General features: G+C 44.4%; 1 protein-coding gene across 3 annotated transcripts; it reads right to left on the bottom strand.

Annotated features, from left to right (window-relative positions):
- Positions 1-150: 150 nt before the first annotated feature.
- Positions 151-27,773, bottom strand: zgc:110158 (uncharacterized protein LOC553590 homolog). 3 transcript variants are annotated; one of them, XM_037486498.2, is made up of 18 exons: positions 27,466-27,773; positions 22,494-22,566; positions 21,823-21,884; positions 18,408-18,492; positions 10,412-10,501; positions 7,943-8,026; positions 6,746-6,805; positions 6,555-6,621; positions 5,913-5,977; positions 5,697-5,758; positions 5,513-5,558; positions 5,160-5,195; positions 5,020-5,071; positions 4,718-4,788; positions 4,299-4,377; positions 4,158-4,186; positions 3,917-4,018; positions 151-3,216 (listed from the first exon to the last, which is right to left on the bottom strand). In XM_037486498.2, exons 1-18 carry the CDS (start codon positions 27,519-27,521, stop codon positions 3,187-3,189), a joined length of 1,149 nt encoding a protein of 382 aa, XP_037342395.1. In that variant the 5' UTR covers positions 27,522-27,773; the 3' UTR covers positions 151-3,186. The 3 variants fall into 3 exon arrangements, with proteins under 3 accessions (XP_037342395.1, XP_037342394.1, XP_037342396.1); XM_037486497.2 differs by having other exon boundaries at positions 5,017-5,071; positions 27,466-27,772; XM_037486499.2 differs by lacking the exon at positions 7,943-8,026 and having other exon boundaries at positions 5,017-5,071.

Below are 27,773 nucleotides of genomic sequence, written 5' to 3'. Positions count from 1 at the left end.
GATTTGTCTTTAAAAAAATAAAAAAATAGGTCTGAAATTGTAATGCTGTACTGTAAGTCAGTACAGCAAGAAACACATTTTTGCATCTGGGATATTGAGCTCTTATAGTCTTCGAAGTAACTTCAATGGAATCAGTAAAAGATGTGCATCTTCATGGCAAAAGGAGTGAAGTCATTTTATTTGTTTTTAATATGTATCTACAACAAGGGGGACACAGGCAAAACAACTGACAACTTGATGAAAATGAAAAGAAAAGCAAAAAAAACAAAATAAAACATTACCAATGCAGTTTTCCCACCTTTTTTCCAATAAGCAACATTTTTTTGTCTAAAGAAACTTTACAATATAAAGAAACATACGAAGAAGGAACCTCTCATTTTACTACACGAGACATTTAGGATCTGAAACTACCCTAACATGACATACAAAGCAACTCCCCAAGGACAGACTGCCTCATATTCAATACTGCTTTGTCATCAAGAGGAAAAAATTAGGAACTGAACAGAAAACTTCTTACTCCCCACAAAAGAAATCCTCTCTTTACCCTCCCTACCCCTGAATGTTACAGTATTATACATCAGCACAATAGAAATACAGAAATGATCAACGTTGTGACGGCTTTACTTACAGGACAGAAAGATAGAGAGAAGTTTGACTGCAATTTATAGAACAGTATTTCAAAAGTACAGGGAAGGAAACGCCTGTTCCTCCCTCTATCAGCCACCAGAACAAACCTGTCCCTTCATTTTTTTTTTCCTCTTTACTTTCCCAAAAACCTTTCTCCCCAGCTCATTTTAAATAGATTTTTAGAAAATCCTTCATAGTAATGTCTTTACTCTGGTCCCTGGTGTGTCGGTTTCAATCAGGTCAAGAGGGAAGATAAACGCACTTTAATCAGAGTGAGACGTGGGTGAGTTCTATTACGAAAAACTGTACTCTCGTTTGGTTCTTGCAAATCTGTTAGTGAAAAATATGCCCCTTTTTGGGGGGCTTTTTGCCACCTCAGTCAAAAATGTGCCAAGAACATCATAGGTCAGAGGAGAGCGAGAGAGAGAGAGAGACACATCTGGACAAGAATCGTGTTTAGATAAACGATTCCTCGAGGAAATGTGTGTGACAGTGAGTGACTAAAGGCGATCAAACACACGCACTTCAGAAATGCTCCTCCCTCAACGCTCTTCCGCTCTGATGCGCGCTGCCGCGTCTGTCTGTGATGAGGTGAAATAGCATAATAGTCTATAGCAGCTCCAGTTTCTGATGCTTATCAAGGACACACAGTCTCTGGACAAACACACAGCCACCAATCAGCACGCTTCTGATCGACTGCTGCTGTGATTTGAAAATATCAAAACATGTCAATGATATCAAAATGCATTTTACAGTATTTACAACAAAATTAAATCCAAAGATGGTGAGGCTTGTACAAAAAATAAATCAGAGAGGGTGGCGTGAGTGTCAATGCTGGCCCGTTGGAAAGGTGAGAAAGAGGAAAGGGACGGAGGTATTTTGCTTTGAGGTGGGCAAAGGGAGGAAGGACGATGGTTACAGTCTACAGAGCCACGCCGCTCCTCTTCCTGCTTTGCTCCGTCACGAAAAAAAACAAACAAACTGATCAGCAGAGAGCCAGACGACCTTTCAGTAGGAGCATGTGTGACAGCGTGTCTGCAGCCTAAAACAGGTGTGTAAAAGCAAATTTCCATAAAGCACAGACATACATCACAGTGTGTTGAGGACTCATCAACAAAAACTATCCAAGTGCTCACTACAGCTCAGCAAAGATGATAACGCAGCCTGAGCAGGTCAGAGGGAACGCAAACCTAAGTGGGCGGCTTTAGTGGAAGCAGCACGAGTGTGTGTGTGTGTGTTGGGGAGGTGGGGGGAGAGTTGGGGGACATCAGCACCTTTAGGGCTCAGAAAGTGTGTCTAATGATGTCAAACAGAGATGAGGAGACGCTGCTGACTTGGTCTGCATATTTACACAGTTGCTACTAGTTCTGCAATTACCAACAAAAAGAACTAAAAACATAACAGGGATAACACTTTAAAAAAAGTAACAATTATTCATAAGACAAATTTAAAGTATATAAATAAATAGAGCTGTGCATTTCACTGCATGGAAGCTACTAAAACAGGAGGCGCTTCTTCTTCTGGTTTGGATTATTGAACAAGGAGTTAAAAATATTTTAAGGTTGCTAAAAAAAAAAAGAAAAAAAAAAAAGGCCAATCAGTACCGTGATGGATGAAATCTTACCTGCAGGGGGCAGTGTGCTCACATGTAGCCGCATGTTACACAGCAAATGATTTCTGATTTATTTGCACATGTGCTGTCTTCATCATAATAATGTGCCCTTAGAAACAACAGAAATTAGAACCTAACCTTAAAATAATCATACTATTATCATCAATAACAATTATACAATAATAAAAATAGCATCGATACAATACATACACAAAAAAATGAGGGGGAACAAAGTTCACTGATCATCACAACATCTCTGGTAAAAATGTACACACAGAGTAAACAACGTGGGGGGCGTTTCATCCAACCCTCAACTGAACCCGTCGGGAGGAACGGCAAATAAAACCATAGCGATAAAAAGTCCAGAGTCATGGTTGAGAAATTTCCAGGCAGCTGCTAAAAGAACAAACTCTGCGTCTTCACGGGACGGCTGCGTTATCCAGTCTCCTCTGTCTCTCTCTTTCCCCCGTTCTCTCCATTTGTCCTCCTCCCCTCGCTCATTGTCTAGAACCTGACAGGAAGCCAGGGAGGCCGGGGCCGGAGTCAGAGAGGAGGCTCTTCCTGTTGCCCTGTGACTGCTTCCTATTCAGACCGGAGGCCATCTTGCATGCTCCAGGAGGGCCCGTCTTAGTTAGAGTCCCAGCATGCTCGAGGGCTGCGCCAGAGGGCTGTGCAGCCATAGAGTTCCCGAGTCAGAAGAGGAAAGGAGTGGGTGGGTGGGGCGGATCCCGTATCGGTGGGTGGGAGGGGGGGCAGAGAGTTTGTGTATGTGTGTGTGTGTGTGTGTGTGTGTGTGAGAGGGGAGGGGAGCGGATCCAATCCGAGGTGAAACAAGGATTGTTTTGGAGGGGAAAAAGAAATAAAAAATAAAAAAATCAGGTGTAGGGATTCAAAATAGGGGCGGGAGGGGGGAAATAAAGAAAAATACAACAAAGAGGAAAAAATAATCACACACTCATCGTCATGTTGGGTGAATACTGAAAAGAGAGAGAGAGGGAGGGGGGAGGAGGGAAAAGATGAGTGGATATGTCACTGACAACATGTAATCACCAGGGGGCGCAACAAGGCTCCTAACACAAGTAATCAATAGCATCAGAAATGAGAATAGCTCTTGTGTTGAAAAAAGTTTTGAATGGTTCCCAGCTTTACGGCTGACTCGTTGAATCGAGGCATTAGAGCTCAACTTGAACTCCAGGCTGTGCACCCGTGGCTTTGTGGGCCGAGGTTCACAATCTCACACGATGCAAGGAACACAGTGCAGCCCTCCACCCGTGGTGCATGCACTACTTCAGCCACTACTTTATTCTTAAAGCTGGAAAGCCGTTTCCCGGGATACAACAAATAAACAAAGAAGACTAGGCATTTGTGTCCATCAGCTCATCACTGATACAGAGGGTATACAATGCATATGAAATGCATTTAAGGGATTAGTAAATGGCTACAATGCAAGCAGAACATCAGATGTTCTTTACTGCTCTATTATTTTAATGACTGTTTTTTTACAATCAACTTTCTGTTTAGATTGTTATGACTTTAAGCAGGAGTGCCGCACTTTGAATAAAAGTCTGCTCAGAAGAAAATGAGGCGAACCCTCTGCTTGCATTCTTGCACTGGTTTGTCACGGGGTCAAGGGTAACTGTTAAGGGTCGTGAGATGCCAGTCACTCGCTCTACTTACACTTTCGCTTTGGAATGGGTTCAAGAAATTTCCGCCCATTTCGCCGTCATCTCTCGGTGTTCCGGGAGGGTTGTTCATGCCCCCCATGTTATTCGGGGAGCTCTGAAGGACAGGGTGAAATAGCTTGATTAGGCTAACTCTTAAGAAACCGCATTAATGAAATGTGTTGAAAGCAAAAAAAATCTAAATACAAGAACAGCCAGCAAACAGGAGGTTGGTGGAAATGGAAAGTTTTACTCACCTTTGGCAACCCATCCATATCCCCAGACCCTGAGGAGGCGAAAGAAACTGCTCAATTGTATTTCAAGGCGTACTTGCTGAATAATAGAACACAGTTTTATCTCCTCTCATTTTAGCTGAATACCAGTGTGTTCAAACCCACCTAGTGATCCGTTCATGTGGTGCGGCTCCATAGCTCCCATAGCTCCCATCGGCCCATCAGGCCCAGGTCCCATAGGGAACTAGTGACAAGATGAAGAGCAAGCCTTATAAATGAGGGCAGTATTATGTTGGTGTTTGACGTCTGTGGTTTTCTCCGCTCGGGATGAAGTACATTCTTCCATTCGATTTTTGGCAGCATTTTGTTTCTCTAATGCAGACTTGTACTGGTGCCCAGTGATCATGTGGTTTGAAACACCATTTAAGGTGGATTCACTTTTGTGGGCAACAAATCACTTCAACAACATTCATAATTTAAACCCTGAAATCAATTTCAGGCACTTTTCTGAAATCCGTCAAGCCTGGAAAGTTCTACCATTGAAACCCTGTTACGGAGCCATTTCTTCACTTAAAGAGACTCACATTGGGTCTGTTGCCGCCCGGTCCGATAGGATTCATCATTGTGTAGATGTTTTCACTTGAGTTGGTAGAATCTTAAGGATAAAAACAAAAACTTTAGTTGGATGACCGAGAGAGGTGATTTTGATCAGTAATTACAAAAGATTACATAAAACAAACAAGTAGTAAAATGCAAAATAGACATGAAAACATAAATGGCTGATGGGAGTTCATGCTTGTTTTTGTGAGAAGAAAATGAGATGAGTGGAGATGTCCACTTATGAAAATAGTGTTAGTGCTGGGGACATAGTTTGGTGACGCACCACCTGGGCTGGGCATGATGGGAGTTCCAGGTGGACCTCCTCCGCCTGGGGGACCCTGGAGGAACAATCGGTGATCAGAACATGAGCTAAATTCTAAATGTGTGCAGGAGAACTGCTCTCGTTTTGGACAGATTTGCACTCACCACGTAGTTTCCTGGAGATGAGGAGGAGTATGCTATCTGTAGGTGGAAAAAATAAACAATCAGATCTGAGGCTCAGAGAATGCTTTATGGGAATATTATACAGGCTGGAAAAATAAAGGAATAAGAGCACACTACACGCTATCACAACACTCCTGTAATAACCGTTAGAATTGAGAACTGCAGCAACAGTGAGCCGCTTAACTGGCTTGGAAAGGAGGAAGTATCCTTCGGGTAAAACTGACCAATGGACACAAAACAACGAATTACAGAGTGAAATGTACTGTATTCTATTTGTATTTTACTTAGAAAACCTCATGTGATCATTTATAAAAGGACAAGACCTTCTGACTCACAGAGTTAGCATTAGGTCCTGGCCAAGGCCCTCTTCCTCCAGGACCCCTGAAACAAGAATGAAGGGAAGAGAGAAATAAGACAAACCGGTAGTGACACAATGCTGTTAAGTGAAAAGGGAACATAAATAACTAAAAGCAGAGATCAAACTGCAATGAGACACAAAGGCTTGAGGTTTTAACTTACATGTTCATTCCTGGCATCGGGCCGCCCATTGAGTTGGGAGGAGGCCTCATACCTCCATAATTCTGTGAGACAAAACGTTAAAAGCACTGTTAAAACATTTAACGAGACGAGCGATGGTTTTATTTGCAGCAAACCGCTGTACGATCTTCCCAAGAGTCAAATTGACATTCAAGGCTGAACGGATAAGTGTGTGTCACTGTGATTTCTGACACCTACCTGTGGGCCCATGGCCATTCCTCGAGGAGGGTTCATTCTCATCGGTCCGCCCATGTTAGGATGTCCTGCCAGGGCAGACAAACACAAACTAAATGTGACACACATGACACAGCGCTGTTTGTGTAAATCAACATATGGCGACTCTCTTCAAGTCAGGAATTAAGACGCGCCGCAGACAATGCTTAATCCTCATCCCATTAGTTGCAACCAGCCGGAACCTGAAGATGTAATCTGCGGCCCAAAATCACCACGACCCCTCCCTCACAGAGACGAACACACCCTCAAATATTATATCCAAACAGGATAAGAGAAGAATCCCCCGATTTCTATTCAAATTCGTCGTTAAGTATACACACGCAAAAAAGTGTATGATGACAATAAGTCTGACAATTATTTATAGAGAAAGAATATATATATATATATATATATATATATATATATATATATATTTCACATTGTCTTCCCTACTGGAGGCAAGTGAAACTACTTTAGAAGCTCAGTTGAAGAATTACTCAAGATTATGAATACTACCATGAGTTACAGCCCTAGTGGAGTCATCCTCTATATAGACAAGCTCTACAATACGAAATACAACATAATAGGGAACTAGAATTTGGCGCAGGAGAGCTGCACCAGCATTACCTTGCGGTCTTGTCGGGTCCAAACTGTTTGGCAGGAGGGGCTGAGACCCTGGGATCCCCCCCGGGGGCTGAGGGAAGACCAGACGTGGAAACTGATTGAAAAAATGACTCAACTTCCCACATTTCAACACAGATTCTCAACAATAACAATGTCTCAGGAATGCCCACATTTTTGTTTTAAACTGCATGTACCTGATTTGGCATTCGGAGTGAGGGGCGCGGTCCACCTGGATACCGTGGTGACATGAAAGGCTGCAGGGAGAAATGGAGGAGTGGGGGAGAGGGGGGGGGGAGATAACATTTTCATTCATGGTAAATCCAAGAGCGCTCAAACCGGAGATGCACTGAGGACACACAGATGGACACGGTGTAGTTGGAGGATGGAAGATGACACTGAAAGATCAACAGAACTGCCCAGACACACACACACGCATGCGCACACGTTAGCTTTGTGTGCGTGCAGGTTAATGTGTGTGTAAAGACAGTGCACACCGGCCTGCTCTCACTGCGCTGTAAGCCGAGTCGGCCTGTGGTCTGCCTGCGTAGTTAAGAGACACCTCGGGCCAACAACACCGTCCACGAGCCTTAGAGGAAGCATGTCCACACTCTTTCTCGCGCACAAGACGGAAACCAGAAACCACGTGAATGAAGAGCCGGGTCGCCGCAGTTGATGGGCAAAGATTAGCTTTACAAACTCCTAAGTGGCATCTGTAGCTACCGCTCTGGACGAGTGCTGAAACACACGCCGACTCTGGATGGAAGTTCATTACTGCTGAATATATTGATTAGTTTCTTATCTAGTTGGAAGTTTCAGTACTTCAAAACTATTTTGACATACGTGTGTGTGTGTGTGTGTGTATATATAGCTGGAGGACACATGTGTACCCCTGTGTTCTGTGCATATATGGGATGTGGCCATAGTGCCTTTCCCCTGCTTTATTTATAAGGTGCAATAACAAGTAAACAGAGAAGAGGGATGGACACTGTGTGCATTTGAGCATGTGTGTGTGTGTATGCTAAGAGTGGAGGAGGAGCAGATAAGTGTGCAACAACCCCCCACAAGCTGCTCTGGTAGGAGGAGGCGGGAGGGCGACAATGGGTGAATTATTCATCCCACACAGGGGCTGCAGACTCTTGGCCTTGGAGAGGAGCGGATCGGCTGCCTCTGGATGCTGGGCTTTCATGAAAGAAGGAGCTGGGAGGGCCCACAAATCTATGAGGAGTTAGCCGGGACAAAAGTAAAGCTTATGGGGGCTCGGAGGCAAGAGAGGAAGAGGAGAGCGTGAGAGTGGGGATTTATAAGTGTGTGTGTGTGTGGGGGGTGGGGGGGGGGGATTTAGTGGGAACAAAAGAGAGCAGGGTGTTTGAGAGAAAGAGTTTGCATCTTACCTGGCCATGGGGTCCCATCATGGGGTTGCTGGGGTTGTGTGGGGGGGGCTGTGCGTGGGGGGACTGCTGAGAGCCAGGTGGTCCCTTTAAGAAAGAAAAGGGATATCAGAGCGGGGAGGGCGCCAGAGTGGGCTTTATACCTGGAGGAATTACCCGATCAATATTTTTAAAAAATAGCAGAGCGAAGGGAGGAGGTGTCAGCGGGGACTATTAAGGCGCAGCAAGAAGAAAAGGAGTGAGTTAACGAATAAACTCCTCAATGAAAGACACCGAATTAAGAGCCAAAGCCCAACAGTTTTTAATTTGAGAGCAGTGAGCAGAAATGTGTACTTTGCTGGATCGCTTTAACAGACATGGCTTGGATGTAAGAGATCATCCGTGGGACCATTGGGTCAAAAGCCCGGGTGCAGTTTGCTTATCAACCACGTGGGGGCAGTGTTGCCAAAGCCTCACTGCAACAGGACAGGAAGCAGCAGGACAGGCACTAGTGGCAACTTTAGGCCAAAAGGCCACTAAGATGTTACGGATCAAAAAGACATTTTTGGAGTTTTTTTCCTTTTTTACTGCCGGTTGTGAGACGAATTCAGTTGAAGAAAGCAACCCCCGAGCTCCTCGACACGGTTGTGTTAACGCTGACAAAGAGGTCAACGACCCCTAATAAATAACTCATTATGCAGCAGTCTCTTTTCCGCGGTCAGTAAACATGTTTTTTTTTTTAAACTGTTGATTGGAAAAGAGACATTTTATTAATTATTAAAAAAAAGAACAATTTAACAAAGTAATACAAGAACCAGTTTAATCGATTAAGAAAGAACAAGCTTTCAAAGTACCCGTTTGAACTGCAGTCACTTTGTACATGTTGTGGCATCTTTTGTCAAAAGAAAAGAACGCAACAAGCGTCAAGCGTAGTTTCTTGTTGGATATATGTTGTTTAGGTGTACACAACAGAAATAACGGGGCAGGCTCTCACCTTCAGTGAAGCAAAGGAAAAGATTGTCAACTAACAATTAAGACGATCTGCATTTGCAGCAAACAATCCGAGCTTTCTGCCACAACACAACACACACAAACCCTCACCCGGTCTCACTCCCCCACCGATGTTATAAATAGCACGTCCATGTGTCTCTCCTCACCATCTCTCCCCCAACCCTTCCCTGTGCTTATTCACAGTCGTACTCTCACTAATCCCCCCCCCCCCCATCCTCTCAGCACATTGCCTCGCTCTCTAAGCAAGCAAACAATGGAGTGGTCGGTAGCCACAGAAACAAACACTGGGCCACGATCCTGGTGCCACCGATCTTTCACATTCCCCGGCCCGTTCTTTACTTCGCTCCACCCTTCCCTTTCTCCCGCAATGGTGTCACTCGCTTTTTCTCTCCCAGACTCTCCTCCACAACCTTATCGCGCCTCCTGCCAAATGCCAGCGCTGTCCATCACACCACTGCCTTTACGGAGGATGCATGTCTGTCTGTGTGTGTGTGTGTTGGTTTGTTTGAGAACGGTGCTCGTAGGCCGGCCCGTGTTTGCGTATGCGCCTGTGGGGCGTCTCATTCTCTTCACTCTTCAGACAGCCATCTCCCACACCAACACCTTTCCCTTCACAGAGCCGAGACGGATCAGAGACAGAGACGGAGACGCAGGGGTGTGGAGAGCGGATGAACACGGGATGGTTGGATCACAGATCGGTCGAGCCCAACAAGAGCGAGCCACAGATGAGTGAGCGGGGTGAGCGTCAGAGGCTTTGGTGGGCGTGAAAAGCGAGACTGGAAAAAACATATTTGTAGGAATGTGGGGGAAAACAAGTGAGAGAGTTGGGAATTGAGGAGGGGACATCTGAATAAACGCAGTTGTTGATTTTAGAATGACTTTATTACTAGACTGGTATTTTGACTGTATTATCAGGTTATTGATGTGTCAATATCCAAAAGTCCACTTTTTTAAAGAGAAATGGCATTTTTGGAGAAAGTTTTTCTGGCTAAACGTACTCTCAATCTTTCAAAACTAAATCAATCCTTTTAGATCAAGTGAATTAGCTGCAAAATGTGTTATTACAGTCAGATAAAGCTGTTTTAGTGCACATGGCCATCTTTAAAAGATTATCACTCTACTATATCTGCTTGCTTATATATATATATATCTATATATATATCTATATATATAAAAATAAATAAATTCAGCTTCTGCCTTTTCTCGTGAGAAAAAAAAACATAACTCAGAAACACACAAAATTAAAGTGGTTTCAAATGTGTGTATATAATTCTTCGTTAAGCTTTTAAAAACATAACTTGGTGAAATAAGTAGACCGTTCTTTCAGATACAATGTATCACATCAAGGTGCTCTCAAAAAAAAGCGAATGCCGTCCAAACGCTATTTTTTCTGGGGGAGTCGGGTGTGCGACCGGCAGAGATGGGTGTCACCGGAGGGGATGGAGGGGTGAAGAGGACGGCGACAGAAGGGGTGAGTCGTACCTGGAAGAAGCCCGGGGGCATGGGACCGCCTGGCATGGCGTCGTTGGGCGGCATGTTGCCCATCACAGGGCTGGGCGCCGCAGCTGCGCTCTGAAACACACAAGTGCTGTGATTAAATGTGGTGTTTTTGTGTGTGAAAGTGTCAATGTGTGTTTGTGTGTGTGTGTGTGTGTGTCTCTCTCTCTCTCCATCTGCTCTACAGTGATATTTATGTGCATGATTCACTGGCCAAAATATTACTATAGGGGGCAGTGTTTGCACCTTCAATAGCAGCAAACCTCTGCCCGCACTGTCATCTAAAGTTTAAGGAGAAGCTCATCTGAGCAGGCCGAGACCCACGGGGAAATCCTACCAGAGGGAAGTTTAAGTGCCACAAAGCTGAGATTTACAGAGCGATATGACTCAAGAACCTGTTCATCTACTAGGGATGAGATTCATTGGATTATATTTAGTATCCGTTTTGGCCCATCGGCTTTAAAAAAAAAAAAAACTCCTCAATATTACCTCTGATATTTTGGGGATTTCACTGAACTCTGCAGATTTTTTTTATAAATCAGTGTGACAACTTTGAGTCGAATGTAATGGTCAACCAGAACTAAATCTGGAAACACCACAAACACTGTAGACTGTTATATTTAGGCTTCATTATTATTTATAATCCCAGTTAAATTTACAATTTATCTTATTAAATTAATGTTGGCAAGGTATATTAAATATCAAAAATAAACATTCAACAATTGATTAATGATTTACAATACTTATAGCATATACAAATATAGCAACATGTCATCAGCAAAAGACTTGTGTTTGTACTGTTTTTAGCCATCAAGGGCTGCTAGATTCTGTTTTAAGTGAGATGGAATACATTGAACACCATTGGAGACCTGCGAGAGGACGGAGTGATTCTGTGGTTTCCATAAATGCTGATCGCTTCACATCGAATTCAAGAAAAACATTTTGGCAAAAATTCAAAGTTCAGCAACTTTATAGTTTTGAAATGTGAAATGTGTTGTTTGTTGATTAAGCTTGTCAAAAATCAATTGTCATTTGAATGTATCAAATTGAACATTTTAGCCCCTGACTTGGTATTGGCAGATGTCCAATGTTAAAAAAGGACTCAGATTTCGAACAGATCATAGTAACACATAAACAATACTAATATAGTTTCAAATCACCTTCAGGTCGGTCAAACAATATGAAAAGAATTAAACTAGACTAGTGGAGAAGGATTCAGCCCGGGAGTTAAATATGATATAACTGTATTCTTGTCAACACACAGACCAAGACGTGTGTTCAGAGTGCTTACATAAGCACGCCGGAACAAACACACACATGCACATAAGCGCGCAACCGTTCACACACAGGAACACACAAAGAGTTGCATCACAGGCTCATAAAGTGCAGCCCGGCAGTAGAGGCAGACAGGGGAGAACTACAGGCTACAGGACCAGAACAGGGAGGGGTTTAAGACCCAGGGGAGGGTCCCCCCACCCCCCAAACACACACAAACCGTTCCACCAGCACGCACGGCTAACCAACACACAACATCCAGTGACACGCACTGTATGCATAGACCACAATGCGTACTGCCAATTACACGCATGTACACAAACATATTCGCTGCCCTTCTTCTCCCGACTATCTGAAAGCAACACAAATTAAAACGAAGAGGAAAAACACACACACACACACCTCCCCCAATCTTTATGCTAATTCTGCTAGTGAACATGAGCAGGCCACTGAGTCCCTGGGGAAGAAGCCGGGTCGACTGCCCCTTTCCCTCCTCCTCCTCCTCCTCCTCCTTCTCAGACCCTCCGCCCTTCCTCCCTATCATCTCGTCTTCTGCACACTTTTCTCTACAGCTTTTCTCCTCTCATTGACCCCCCTCACTTATTTTTCCCCAGCACTGACACGCACAGAGAGACACACACACACGCACACACCTTCCTTTGCCCCAACCCCTGTACTACACCCCACCAACCCCCCATCCCCAGTAGGGTGTCAGCAGCTTGCAGAAGCTGTTGCTATGGAGACAGGTCCTATCTGCACTCTGTCCCCCTGGCATCCCCCGCTCCAGGAGCGCAGAGAGAGAGAAAGAATAAGAAGATGCCGGAGAGAGAGAGAGAGAGAGTAGAAGAACAAGAGTGAGAGAGCAGAGAAGATACAAGAGGAAGGCCGGAGAGGAAGCAGTGATATGAGAGGGGGGGAAAGGAGGGAGATTTCTGTTCACAATCAATCACTTGGTCACATTAACAGTCATAACTATTCGTGACTATTAATCAACTATCTGCTTGTGAAAGCCCCGTTTTGCAGACTGAAGGCAAAGTGAACGCATGCAGGAGGTAGATTTAGTATGCAGTCGGCCTTTATTAAAACCAACTGGCCTGGGGAAATACAAAAAGGATTAAACAGAGCTTTTTTAGCCGTTTTATTGGCGCCTGCAGTATAGTCTATATCTACTTTTCCATTTTCCACTCAACATTGTCAAAAAAATAAGACGCCTCCTTGAATCTAGATAAACATTCGGGAATTTGCCTAGTTGACATTGGTGCAGGAAAACAGTTATTCCTGATGCATTCACAACAGCCAGGTAGGGCCGCACCTTTGCCCAAAGAGTCCAAACAATCCACAGCAGACATCAGTGCTGCACTAATTAGATGATACAATGAACACAGCTTATGGTAGTTGAGCTGAATTATTCATCCTTCCCGCCGAATGTATGGAGAGGATTCTGCAAAGGGAGCAAAAGGAAGCGCCGGGTGGCAGCGAGACTTAAAAAGGGGCTTTAATGCCTGACATGCAGAGGGAAGGGGGAAGAATACGTTTCTTTCATTGAAGCTGGTGGAAAGTTCATGAAAACCCAGGGGACGCATTTTCAAATGTCTGGGAATATTTACACTGTTTAAACTGTAAGCCATCTTTTAATGGCCTTCCTCGGCAGCGCCACACAAACACGCCGTCAAAGCATGCCGGAGCCACTTCTGCACAAATACAGTACGTTTTTAGGTTTCTGGTTATCAATGAGGCAATATATGTAATACACCTCCTCGTTGTTGCTTCACAACCCATGAACAGCATTTTCTGTTTAAGTGAAAAACTGTCAGTGTAGCTAAAATTGTATTGAATAATCTATAGACGGGTGCACTAGTTGTCACAGACAGCATTCCACCAAATTTCATTTCAATGACACATCAGAAACACCAAAATAACATGCAGTCTGACCACAACTTCCACATCTGGCTAGTGACCTTTGCAGCCGTTTCTGTCTGTTCTCACCTATGCATTGACTGAAATGACTCAAAATACCGGGAAATCCCCCGTAAAAGCTCTAAAAAGCCCCATTCGCCTTCTAAATCCTAAACCATCTCTTATCTGATGATCAATTGGTCAATTGATTTATTGATAGGGTTTTCATCGCCCTTAGCCGTTCTTAGTTGAGCAACACCTGGATTTTCCACCAAGAGATCAGGTGATTTTAATTGACATTTGATAAAAGCTGCAGATCAACCTGATTTTTTTATTTTTACACATTTACACATCCCAAAGCACTGTGTAATTAATTGAATCCCAATGGCGTCTTTGTGGTAACAACAACAACAACAACAACGACGTGTTAATCCACAGTTGTGGTCCCCTGCGAGGACGCCATGTTGTGTTTGCGTTCCCTCCTTAGTGAAACCCACAATGTTGATGAACAATCTATCCGGGAACAAAAGACTAATGATCTGATTGGCTGGAATGGTACAGTATGTAGGTGGCTATACAGAATAGCATTGATCCCTCCCTCTCCATTTCCTCTCTTTCACCCATAGGACCTACCGGACGGATCAATAGTGCTCAACACATTATTGACCTCCGCCTGATACCTTTCACAGGGATAAAGACAGAGACATAAACACTGGATGGAGAGAGGAGAGAGGTACGGAAGAGACAGTGCATGTATGTGTGTGTGTGTCTCTGCCTGGAGAGGGTACTAATCTGCATTCTGGTTCACACTGATATGTAACTCATCACTGTCTCCTTGACCTGCTGTCCTTTCCTTAGCGCACGCAGAGAGAAGGAAAGAAACGGAGCGGGGGGGGGGGGGGGGGGGTGAAGGAGTGAGGACAGAGGAGAGAGTGAGAGAGTGGAGACGGGAGGAAAAAGAGCTGACTGTGGCGATCTGGCTAATTTATCAGCCCAGTCAAAACAGTGCGCTTCGCTCTGGAGCAACAGGATAGGGCTGCTAGGCTCACCGCCACGTCCAGCAAACAAATGCACGCAAACACACACACACACACACACAATCTCTGAAAGCCCAGCTGGTCCTCAAAACTACACACACACACACACACACACACACACACACACCAGAGAGGGCGAAAGACAATATTATGAGAAGTATGAGTACAAGAATATCACTTTGACTTAACCTGTAATGATATTTCAAGAAACTTCAGCACACATGTTATATACTATATACTTCTATTCTTAATAGTAATAACGGTAAACACACATCAAACTTTCAGCGACTGGCTACCTGGACAGCTTAAGCCCATCGGGACCCTGTGTTCTCCGTCTCTGTTCCTGCTTTCATTAAGGAGGGGGGAGGGGTCATCTATTACAAAGGCGTTGATGCCTTTCAATGTTATTTTTTTGGGGAAATAATATTGTTTTGGCCTTGGTTAATTTAGTAAAAAATACTGCAGGTAGCAAGCATTAGAAAACAGATTTAACAAATATATCATGACAAAGTCATAGCAGGCCGTGTACATGCTGAATAACGTGGGCTTGTCTAACAGTTGCACCCTGAGGCTGTTTCATGGCATACGCATGATAAAAAGTGTAACTAACTAACTACTTTGTCTATCTGGACATTTTTTCTGTGGGGATAAAGGGGAACTTCTGTGAGTGTTAAAAAACTAGGGCTGTCAATAGAAAAACTAATGAATTAATCCCACATTTTGAAATTCATTAATCTCGATTAATGGCGTTGACGAAGGTTGTTGGTGTTATATTGTTTTTAATGAATGTTCCTCTAAGACTAAATCTTCAAAGTGTATTTTGGACACTGTTGTTAATGTTAATTTAAACACAAATCTAGACACATTTGATCATCTTGGAGGAAGCGACTGCTGTCCTCGTGCCAACAATGTCCCCACATTTAGGCAGGACGTTTTCAAACCACGGTCTTTTAGGGACACAGTGGTGGTCCTCTGCAGACTGGGTGCCGTGCAGGGTAACGTTCGATGATGAGATGGAAGTAGCCTAGCAGCTAGCTTAGCCTAGCAGTGCTTTAAGTGGTCCATTTGCCACTCACCCACTTCTGTTTGACACGTGGAGTATGTCGCGCCTCTGTTTTTACTTCCAATGCAAAAAGCTTTCTCCATCTTGATGTGACTGTAGCTAGCGGCAGTTTTATTTCCGGTCAACTTATTGAAGTTGAAGTAAACAAACGTACGTTAACTACGTTAAAATATTTTTTTGCATCAATCGGCCACATTAAGATAAATGCGTTTATATTGACAGCCCTAGTAAAAACAATGTTACAGATGAAGAAATAAATCTATAAAACACACTAAAAAATTTTGAGTTTTACTAATCCCCTGAAATAAAATCCAACATCCTTCCAAGTCTTATAAAACATTAGCAGGCCAAAAGCACATCCAAGCGATGCGCTGTGTGTGCACAGTGAGAATGGGAAGTGTCTTTTGTGAAGGCCTCACAGCACAGAAACAGGAGCTCCGGCTGTTTCATAATTTCCATCAAAGGTAAGGGACATTTAGGATTCATATGCTGGATGCTTGGCAAGGTTCGTCTGTGGTAACTTGAAGTAAACTAAAAAGATAAACTAGGCATTTCCTCCATTCCAGCCCCCTCCATGTTGATATTTGCCCACTCGCTGCATTTTCAAATACCTCAACTGTCTTCTTCATGTTGTCTACAATCCCCTCTCTTTGGCACGACTAGGCATTGTGGGTAAACAGCTAGATTAGGCAATCAATCTTCTCCGGGGAACAGAGGTAGTAATGGTGGTGAGGGAGGAAGGCAGGGAGGGAGGGAGGAGGTCAGGGCAAAGATACGAAAAGGGGAGGAGAGTCGGAGAGAGAGGGAGTGAGCGATAAGGCGAGTGAGGCGAGAGGGGGCCGACCGGTCTATCGGGCGAAGGACAGCTCAAGAAATATAGCCAAGAGGGCAGGAGGGGGGAAGGTGGGGAAAAGATGGTGGGCGAGGGGGGGATGCAGATGTGGCGCTGTCACAGAGAAACAAGACGTGAACATGCTGGAGTTTCACAAATGCGACAGTCGCGTGGAGGAGTGTGAGAAAGTGGCGTGAGAGAAGTGAGAAACAAGGGCAGATGTGTGAAGCACGAGGAAGGAGAACCAGAGCAGGTGAAACGTTTTCAAAAATGGCGATAAAGGTATCGGGGGGTGGGTATCGCTCGACGATAACTGCAAGTGCCAAAAAAAGAAAATGTATTAGTAGGACACTGCTTGGGAGGAAACTTTCCAACTTATGGTCACCTAAATGACATCCAATATAGATCACAATGAAATAGTAGAAAATAAAATAAAAACAGAAAACAACATGAGCTATGTTAAGGGTACAAGGCTTTATGAAATGCCAATGTGAATTGATCATTTAACAAAAAAGGAGAAAAAAAATAATGGTAGGAATCTTGTATGTTAGAAAAACTTGCTGTTATTCGTCATTCTCCTTGGGGAGAAAACACCTGCACACTTATAAGCAATGCCCAACACCAAATAGGACATAAAACAATCAAGTCTCTGCCACAGATTGAAAAAGTAACCATAAACCCGTTTTGCGTCTCTCTACTCCCAGCAGAGAGTGACGGTGAAAACGCCTCTTAATGCCAGCTTGCATTATAGCAATCCTCAAAAGACCAGAAACTCTTTTTTTTAAAAGGTAAAGTGAAATATTTTTTTTTCTTTTTTCCAATGCCGCCAACCCAGCTCATTCTTTTGAAACCAGTAGAAACGGACCCGTGCTCAGAGACTAGCCTCAGGGGGCCGGAGCCTAAATTAAACCGGTCCCGTCTCCCCCGCTTTATCACCGTTAGGAGCAGACAGCAAGCAACCATGTAGCACACCCATCTGCATTTAAACACACACGCAGCACGCACACTGTGAGCCCTACAACCTCCATCTACGGGCTGGTTGCCAAAGATTCCCCGCCATCCAAAAATACACACACGCACAAACACGCACAAATGCTCCCACAGACACACACGGACACATAAATCCCTGGCTTAGCCTCGGCCCAGTGCTGGGATTACTGGATTAGAACTCTATTCCATTATCTCCCCACACTATACAGCGTGCGCACACACACACACACACACACACACACACACGCAGGCTGAAGACAGACAGTGTCAATCATGACATTTTTTCAAGAGGATACAGTAACAGTTTCCCCTCTTATTGGAGAAAGACATTGTTATAATTATTGGGCAGCGTGGTGGGGCTGTTAACGGAGGTACGTCATGACAGCATGACCCAAAACACTAATCTGTACCAACTCCAGAGAGACCATTTCAGAGCTGATCCATCCAGGAATTTATCTTTCAGGAGGTATCCAATAGTTCCTCCAGGATATTTGGAGAAAAAAAACCTTTAAACTACAACTCTGAATGAAGATGCCAAGAATGATGGTTCTCTCACTTAAGTCAAATCAATCTTATTTACAAAAAACCCTCACGTCCCTAAAGGGGCTTTAGGATCCGTACAGCACACACCACCCACAGAAAATCTTTTTAAAATGGAAGAACTCTTATTTTGGAGTTCATACAGTGTCCCTGGAAATACAAAAATGCTTTAATATTTTGTCAACTAAAATGTGCGTCACGCTGGGAAGAGTCTGTCCCTGCGGGGGGCTGATCATGATTTGCAGTGTTTACATGCTTGTCTCAGGCAGACATGTAAACAAAACTAATTCCACAGTGAGAGAGTGTTTCTCTGCATGTGAAAATGAAAAGAAATACTCCGTCACTTACATAGTCATGGAAGGCCTTTGCCTCACTGGAGTGCTCGCATGTCTCCCTTCGGTCTGGAGCCGCACAATACAAATCCCAGAATACACTGAAATACAAGAGGGGAGGGCAGGGAGAGGTCAAAGGTTACCATACAGAGCAATACAAGCACATGTGTAACAGCTATTCATAACCCATTCACACACTCCCACTATCTCCCATGCGCTCTTAAACAGCCTCTTACGTACTTGAGCATCACTGTAAGAGGGACACAATACCAGTGTCACCCCCTCAATCAACCCCTCACTCACTCAGACACACACACACACACACACTCAGACACACTTTTGATCCCAAATGTTAACTGTAACAATGAAGTATATTTATACGTATATTCACAACCACCTTTTGTTTGAAATATAAATTATTCAGGGTTTTTTTTTTAAGTGTGTTTTTACAAAATCACATTGCATGACAGCTTTTGTTTAAGTTCTATTTCAATAGTCTAAGTGGAAAAACACAAACACACAAAGCAAGCCAAGAGCTAACTGCCAGTGTGCAAACTGTCTAAGAGGCCTTCACCGAATCAGTCTGTGTGCATTGATTTAGTGGAAGTGGAATAAGCCGACATGGCTAATGAGGAGGACCAATCAGGCAGCCACTCCACATGTCCTGGCAATTTGCGGCGCACGCAGGAATGCTGCAGCCCAAACATCTGGACTTCTGCATACACCTCTGCACTTCAAAAGACAGTCATGTGCGCAACGGCCGCACATCATCTTGAGTGCCATAGTGGGTCGTTAGGGCCCATTAAGAGGGATTTGTAAAATATGATTACAAACTTCCTCATTCCAGAAGAAGGACAGGGCGCATGGTTGAGCTACAGATGATAAGGATCCCAGCGTGTTGTTCAAGGACAGGTCAGCAAGGAGAAATGCTCGGAGGCTGCTAGATTTAGACCTTCCAAGAAAGAAAATGATAGTACAGGCTTTAACAAGAAGGAGAATAAACTATAGATTTGTGTCCCAAGTTGAAAAAAGAACAAAGTTGTTCCCAAGATTTGCCACAGCTTTAATGCTTCCAAATTATGATATTCCTTATGATGATGCTCAAAAAGCCCAACATTCATTCTTCTGACTCAGCAGATCCAACCCCAGAGGGAAAAAGTTACACTAAAAGATCATTTAAGAGCATATTTAGAAGTTTGTAAGTGCTTCAATATTTGCTTCATGTAATACGAATATTACTAATATCGGTACAGTGGCCGTCAGCAACACAGTGAAACTATTGTGAATCCACAGGTCGATCCGGCAGCTGCACTGAAGGATTTTTCCGGAGAAGCAGCAAGTAACAAGCCTTAAGAGGGATCAATATATTGTCACAAAATCATTGGCATTTCCCGTCATAAAGGTTTATTAAAACAGTGGTGAGGACCATGTGATACAAATGGGCCATGAAATGTTCTTTGCCGTCTGTTAAAAAAAAAAAAAAAAACACACTTAGGGAGCAAATATAAGGGGGTTTGGTTTTCTCGTCTCTAGTAGTCAGTTTATTTCTATATTTGATTGAAAAGATAAGGCTGGCGACAAACTATCTCATCTTAGTGGAGACAAATCTCCTGAAAAGATCAAAACTAACAATTGATTCCACTAACATTTGTTATCTGTGTGCCTAATGCCTTATTCCTCTGTGACAGATCTACATCGCTGCCATAAATTAACCACATTGACGTTTTTTTTTTCTTCATAATGATGACAATGGTATCCCTGGTTTATTTATTGAATCCGTAGTGCACCAGATCAAGGTGTAGAAGTGTTGAAAGAAGCGACAACACGTTGTTGACGGCCAATTTTGAATTTATCCGCTTCAATTTAAGGATAAAGCTTATGCGGGGGAGATCATTTGTAAATAAGTAAATAAATAAGTAAAAATACAGAACCGGGTTCTTGGTGGAAACATTACTCCAGCCTGAACCAGAATCATAGGTAGAAGACTTCATGTTGGTCTCTAAGGAGAACCCTCTGAACGGGTTCCAGGTGGAGACTTTATAAAAAGGATTGCATGTCAATGTGGGATTACAATAAAACACAGATTTATAGCAGCTATAATCGGGCTGTTTTCGGTTCTTTGCACATACGGTTCTCTTGTAAACTGAGTAAAGGTGACAGTGAAACTGCCAATTGGAGGTGATGACCCTGTGGGTCAAATCTTAGCCTGTGGCCAAAATGACAGGAGGGGGTGGGGGGGAGGTGGTGGAGGAGGAGGAGGAGGAAGAAGGTGACACAAAAGAAGATGGAATGCAACGGGTTAATCTGCTAAGAATCCCTCTCTTGCATGAACAAAGGAGAAAAGTGGGAGGTTGGGGGCACACAAAGGGTGACGAGCGGGTGAGGAGGGGCCGGAGGGGGTAGTCCATTCCCGAACCATCTGGATCTATTGTTTCAGGAACGCGGGTGAAGGATGCAGAGCTGGAGGAGGGGAGACGACGTGAGAGGAGAGAGGGGGGTCACGCCCTCTGTGAGTCGGGTCAACCCCAAGGCTGAGACTGCGCTACACCTCCCACCTATGGAAGCCATCTTTAATCATGGCGCGGTGAGAGTTCCTTCAATTAAGTCAAAATGTGGCCATCTGCAGGTACACATATACCTGAATGCTTATAATAAATATGTGTATTCAAAGTTGAATTATAACTCTTTCATGAGCTCCAGATCATGGAGGTTCAAATGAAGCAACTGTTTGTGCATATAAAGTCATGAATAATGTAGCGCCGGAATGGACCCTTGAGACTTTTCAATGAGTGTGTGTGTGTGTGTGTGTGTGTATGGAGGGGATTCAGTGCTTAAAGCTACAGTTGGCAACTCTAATAAGAGAGTTGGTTTTGTTATATTTTCTGAACCTCTCTCGATTGGTAAATTGATAAAAGATTATTTTTTGAAAAATAAAATTAAAAAAATTAGGTTTCAACCAATCAGAGCCGAGGAGTCACGCAGCTGTCAATCACTGTTCTTGAAACCGATTAAACAATTACTCTATTGGCCATTTCTTACGTCAAATATTTTACTACATTTTTAATATTGACTCCAGTCCAGTCAGAACTAAGCCGACTGGAACAAATGTTATCATTTTAAAGCTTAACAGTACACAAAAATCATAAATATTGATTCATATAGACTTGGCTGGGATTGACAGCCGTGTTAAGAGACTCCTTGACTCTGGTTGGACACTGGGAAATCTTTAAACCTATTTGGAGCACTATACCTGAATTATTATCACAGATAATACAACACGTAAAGCTCCCGCAAAATAGCGACAGATTGAGCAAATATGACAGTAACTTATTTTCATTAAGGTTACCAACTTCATCTTTGAAACATGTACGTAAAAAACACAAACAAACAAACAATTATCAAAAGAGAGAAGAAATAAAGGTGATGCTTACCACCACCACGAGTGGAGGAATCCGGGAGGCTCCCCTAATGTAATATTCTTCTCCCATCGAATCTGGAGGAAAGGAGAGAGGAGTCACTTGCGGCCACTAGAGAGAGGATTATGTGTGCAGGTCCGCGGGTTAAGAACATATAATCAGTCTGTCTCAAACTGCTGATGGCCTCGGACGTGGAGACGGCCATCGTTCTGGCTCCGTCCGTCTCCATCGTCCTGAATCGCCTCCTCCTGCTCCGTCTCTGTTCAGATTCACTTGTCACACGTTTGAATGTGCTTCGGAGGCAGTGGAGTCAGATGCTCATTCATAGTCTCTGTCAGGAGGGAAATGTATCACACACACACGGGAAGGTCTGCTGTCGTTGTCGTTGTTGGCGGACAGGGAGCACGATCTCGATCTTTATAGGATTTTCTTTTTTTTAAATTGATGCTCTGTAATCCCGTTTACACAGACAGCAGAAGTGGTTGTAAACAGTCGGTAGGGCCGGGCTCTGGTATGTACTCTTCTACAAAATGAGTTGAGCCGTTTTACATCCATAAGTCATCTCCCGCAACAGGAGTTTTGATTCCTTTTCTGACGCTTTTTCATCAATTCTACACATGTTCTCCTTAGCCCTCATGAAAAAGGCGCAGATGTATGGACTGTTACTGAGATCGATGTCAACTTACCTCAGACAAAAAGGTCTGTGCGGACTTCTGTGCTCCCACATGTAGCAGATACTCGTACACGTATAATGCCAACCTGAAATGGAAGGGGAAAAAAAGGTTAGCAAGCTTTATAGACTCCTCCAATTTTCACTTAATACTCACTATTTTGCCACCAAAATCAGATTAATTTAGGCAGCCCACATTATTTACAACCAAGACACCAGCAAAGCAATTTTTTTCAGCCACATTAAACTATTAGCACGACCAATTGGTTGGGAATCATTTCAGAGGCTTAAAGTTTTGCATTTTGCTAGTCTTTTCTTAATAAACGAGATGTCGGCTACACAAGTGTAAACGTCGGTGACATTAAAAGAGCTTCCCGTCCGTATTAAAACTAGAAGCTACCGATGTTTGCTCGCAGTAGGAACTAGTGCAGTACAGAAGCCGCCGCTGTCTCGAGGGCTACGTTTTACCAGTCCGCCTCCTTGAGGGTGATGCTTCCGGTCAGCCTTAAACTCAGCCTTAAAATCGCCACAACCAACCGAGCCAAAGCATCCACATGCAGGTGAACACCGAAGGCTTTCCCACTATATTTCCACGATACTCTCGTCTCAAATTCTTTCTAATCACTGTTAAACGGGCCACACTTGACAACACTGATTCACCAGGGTCTATGAGCAGACGAGAGGCGTGCTGTGGAGCGGGGAAACCCCCCGATGACCCAACCTTGTTCTTTAGTTGTGTTTAATAGGCCGTTAATGGACCATCAATCGACCGGCGGCGTGGATATGACAGTGCCCGGTGTGCCCGGAGCAGACAGTTCTCTGACAGGCCAATAAGGTCCTAATGAGAGGGACAGTGGCTCAGTGTCATATTCCCCGTCATTAGCCAATGAACTGATCAATGACACATGGTTTTGAGATAACACTTTTTTCAGGAGGGGCACCCCCCTGTGATAATGGCTGGGGAAACACAGGAAATATAGAAAGGAGTTGGGGCCAAAAGTGAGTTGAGTTGATTCAACTGAGCTCAAGCTGGATTGATCAATCCTGCTATAGAATTTTTGGGCAAAATGGATAACTTAAAGAAATAGATGCATAAATTTGTCAATTTTCTTGACCTAAAATATAACATTTAAATGGATAATGAAATCAATGTTGGTATTTAAGTAAATCCAAAGTGCAAAATTAAAAAATGGCCACATTTTCAATGCAAGGAGGCAATCATTGAGTTACCATATCTGCTGAAAAGCATTTAATCAGGCTGCAGATGCACAGGGGAGCAACAGACACAGCAACAACTGTGGTGTGTTGTGCTGGAGATACGATACGCGTCAGATACCAGTTCTTACTACGCATAGTATGCAAATGTATTTAAAGTATGCATTGTTAGTATGCAAACGCAGTCCGTAAAAAGATATGAATAGGAAAATAGACAATAACTGTAGTACGGAGCCGATGGTCAGGGGACATTTTCTAAACATCACAGCAGGGCGGAGAGGCAGCTGGCAGATTTACATACGAGCTCCTTAAGAATTGTGCGATCAAATTTGGTTTTAACAAAGCAGAAGATCGAAATCCAAAAGAACAAAGTTATTATTCAAGTGTGACACATGATCAGTTCTGCTTGAATGTCAAAGCAATCTGCACCCAACATACTAATGAGTACACACAAGAGAGTAAGGGGCATTTGGTACATACACAGAAACAACTATGGATAGACTTGTTTACATCCGGCTTTTCTCCCCGTGTACCTCGGCATTGAGAAAACCAGCCTGCGCTAAATACTGCTGGTCATTGTGCAGAACGCCACTTTTCAGAACGGACACCGCGGTTGAGCGGACCATCAGACCTGCAATCACAAATATCCTCCAAACCTGCGCTGGTTCGTTAAAACAGATATTTGGGAATTTCATTTAAAGTTATTGACATTTAGAGATAGAAGAGATTTAGAGCACAGGAACTTTGCCTGGCACTTGTGTAACTATACACACACATTATAGAACCAGTGTGACTTCAGTCTTCTTCTGTGAACAGGAGATGTGCATTTAGGCGACTTGCCTTCATAAAGGTGATAGCACTACATATACAGCACATCAGGAGGGTAATAAATAACTGAGGGTGTTCCCTTCTTCCTGATAGGCAGCCTGATAAGAAAACCTAAACGAGCAGGCAGACACTCAGATGAAACAAAAGAAGCAGAAGTGACCAGAAGGACAATGGTTAATACTAGCATTATTCCACTTTAAATGCATCTGCGCGCGCGCGCACACACACACACACACAAACACACACCACTTTAGCCAAGGGAACCTGACCACTTTCTGAGGCTCCTGGCAATTTGTAGGTCACAAAGCTCTGTGTGACCGCTGGTTTTAGAGTTTAAGTCTCTGCAACTTGCAGGTCAGTCTAGTATTGGGCCACACACACACACACACACACACACACAGAAGCACACTTTAAAAATTCCCTCCTTTTACACCACGTTTGACCATCTTTAAATGTCTGGCAAAGACTCAAAAAGGAGGCTTTACGATAGATCACGAGTGTCAAATATTGATAGCGTCAGCATCTCCCCGTTCACTCCAAGTTTGATTCCTTTGACACACGCGCCACATTCTATAAGAGTTTGACTAAAAGGGAATAGTAAGAGGACTTGGTTTTGTGTCTGGGGATACAAGGATCATACTCAGATCCCCCCCAAGAGGCCTTCAATGAAATTTTTATGTGTGGTGCGTGTGCGTGTGCGTTCTTGTGCGGGTTGAAAAGGGGCTGTGTGTGCGTGCACCTGGCCTACTGCATTATTAAAGCTCAGAAGCCAGCGCATAGAAAAGGAGGAGAAGTTTGAGGAGGAGGGGGAGAAGAAGAAGGAGCAGCTGTAGGAGAGGGAAGAAAATAAAGAGGAGAGTTTTGACTGGAACATAAGAAGGGTTATGCCACCTTTTCTTCTATAGAGAGGCAGAAACAGAAGGTAGTAAAGGGGATCAGAGGGACTATCAAGTCTGGATGGAGAGGAAAACGAAAAAGCAGAGGTTGTTTCCGACAACAAAAATGAGAAATGATATTCATAGAAAACTGTAGATGTGAACGATAGCTCCAGCAACCCTTATTATCTAGTTTTTAATGTAATATTAACGGGAGAAACTTACTTTTGTCAACATCTAGCCGGATCCCCACTCACTCCCTTTGGATTTCTGTATTTTACCCAGCCTCTCTCACTGTGGAAGAGAATTCGCTTCCAGCATCACCCCCACACAATGCAACCTTCTGACCTCCCTCAGCGCCATCGCCTCCAACGCTGTGCGACGGGACATCAGTGCGTGCATTACGCTCCCCTAGAGGGAGAATCACCTGACATCCTGCCCGAGGGTTCGGGACAAAACCCCCTTCTTTAAACATGGATGACCGTCTGCCCAGATCTCCCTCTCTTCTGTCTCCCTTAACTCTGATGCAAAACTGAGAGCAGCTGCTTCAGTCCGTCTCAATAATTCAGCATCACTGAAGCAGGGGAGATGAGGACTTTGAGGAGCAGCGAAAGGATGGGAAGTTAGAGCGAGGAAGCAGATGATGGTAGACAATGGAAGAGCGATGCATGAAGAAATGTTATGGGTTCAAAACTCAGCAGTGGGAGCTTATCGTGTCTGACAACTCTGCCCCCCGTTCAGTGACTGCTCCAGTCAGTCAGTGGGCATTTGCTAGGGTTTAACCCATCAGCTGGGAGGCATAAAGCCATGAGCGTCGACCTTTGGGGAGGATCTAACCTCTTATTTACCTCTAGATCCATTACGCCATGTAGGGGAATGTGAACTACCTTCACGCATTGGCGATGCACGGGGCTTTTCAACAAATGGCATGTAAAAAAGTTTAAGGAAGGCATGTGCGGGTCTCTGTTCGGCTTTGTGTAGCGGTGACCACCAGCGGAGAGATACCGACGCTTATTCCCGACCCGATGCCCAAATTCACTCCTGCGATGGTTTCCGAGCGCCTCCGCGGAGGGGTTTTGATCGTCGATCAACGCGCGGCGTGCATCTCCCCGGCGAACAACAGGCATCGAGACGGCGGCGTGCAGACAAAGGGATCGGAGAGCTACAGCCTTCCCCCCCCTCCTCCTCCCTCCCTCGCCGAGCTAACAGCGCCTAAAGCTTCCTGACAATATAAGAGAGGGGGGGGGGGAGAGAAGCTTCTCCGAGCGGCTTCATGCCCGGCACTACTTCGCCCAACTCGGGGTTCGAGTGAAGAAAACCTCCGCGGGCCACAAAAGTTATGAGGTGCCGCTCTCCCGCACAGCGCACACACGGGGCACTGTGGAACCGGCGCGTCCGGAGCCACGGTGTCTCCGTGGAACGACACCATTTCGCCACAAAGCCCCAAACAGCGGTGCTATATTTGTTTCTTGGTTTTTCTAAAAACAAGCTTCCGCGGGGAGATACACAATAAGACATTTAAAAATGAAAGGGCAGCTAGCACCTCGCTCCCAAATGCATTGTTCACGCTGGGGGCGAGATGGGAACCAAAGTGGGGTCCCCGCCGATGCTCTCCTCGCGCACGGTTCAGCCTCCCCTTCCACCCCCCCGGAGGTGCACAGCTATGAATTATCGGCGAAAAGAACCATGTGCGCCGACGCTTCCTCAGTCAAGAGGTGGTGCAACTTTCGGAGGCTAAGACAGCCACTCTTTGTTTTGCACGGGGAGGGAGAGTGGAAGTGGCGGTGCGGCTAGCCGCTGGAGCTAACTTAGCAGCCGTGCCTGTGTGAGTTGAGGAGGATGCAGAGAGGGCACCGCGACACGCAAAGTGGTCAACGCAAAGAACACAACTACCACGAGGGGACTTTTAAAGCTTGTATGTTTAAAACAAAATTATAATAAAAAAAACTCGCCGTGAACATGCGTGCTCCTGCTTGAAAGGGCTGAGCTGCCTCACACCAGTTAGCAAGTTTAGCTACCTAGCACACTGTTTACTGGATCTGTGTTGTGACAGTGCAATAATGTACTTACTTTTCTCTTGCTTGGCTGTCGGAGGGGACCACGGCTCCTTTACCCTTGCCGTACATCTTGGAGGCTGTTCTGGTACTTTTATTTTATCCCACTCGACACCTGTCAAAGAAAGCTACCAGGAAAACCTACCATCTCCATAGCTACCCGGTTAGTGTTGTCTCCCTATCTCTCCCTTGCGCTCTCTTCACTCCGGTTTCCTTTTTTTTTTTCTACATCCCCAACATTGCCCACAAATCAGGCAGGGTTTCAGCCGGGGGGAGCTTGAAACCGTCCACTGGTGGAGCTTTTTTTTTTCTTCTTTTTTTTTT

This window comes from Pungitius pungitius, chromosome 14 (assembly GCF_949316345.1).
Source record: "Pungitius pungitius chromosome 14, fPunPun2.1, whole genome shotgun sequence".
In the NCBI taxonomy this organism is placed as follows: Eukaryota; Metazoa; Chordata; class Actinopteri; order Perciformes; family Gasterosteidae; genus Pungitius; species Pungitius pungitius.
Note: the sequence above shows the minus strand (reverse complement) of the source record. Positions and strands in the feature narration are given on the sequence as shown.

What these genes read in the sequence shown, in the direction of transcription:
- zgc:110158 (XM_037486497.2), bottom strand. Translation starts at nt 27,521, where the DNA reads ATGTACGGCAAGGGTAAAGGAGCCGTGGTCCCCTCCGACAGCCAAGCA. An exon ending in CACAGACCTTTTTGTCTGAG is followed by an intron (nt 21,885 to 22,493) that starts GTAAGTTGACAT and finishes CCTTTCCTCCAG; the next exon opens with ATTCGATGGGAGAAGAATAT. An exon ending in TGATGGGACCCCATGGCCAG is followed by an intron (nt 6,806 to 7,942) that starts GTAAGATGCAAA and finishes TTCTCCCTGCAG; the next exon opens with CCTTTCATGTCACCACGGTA.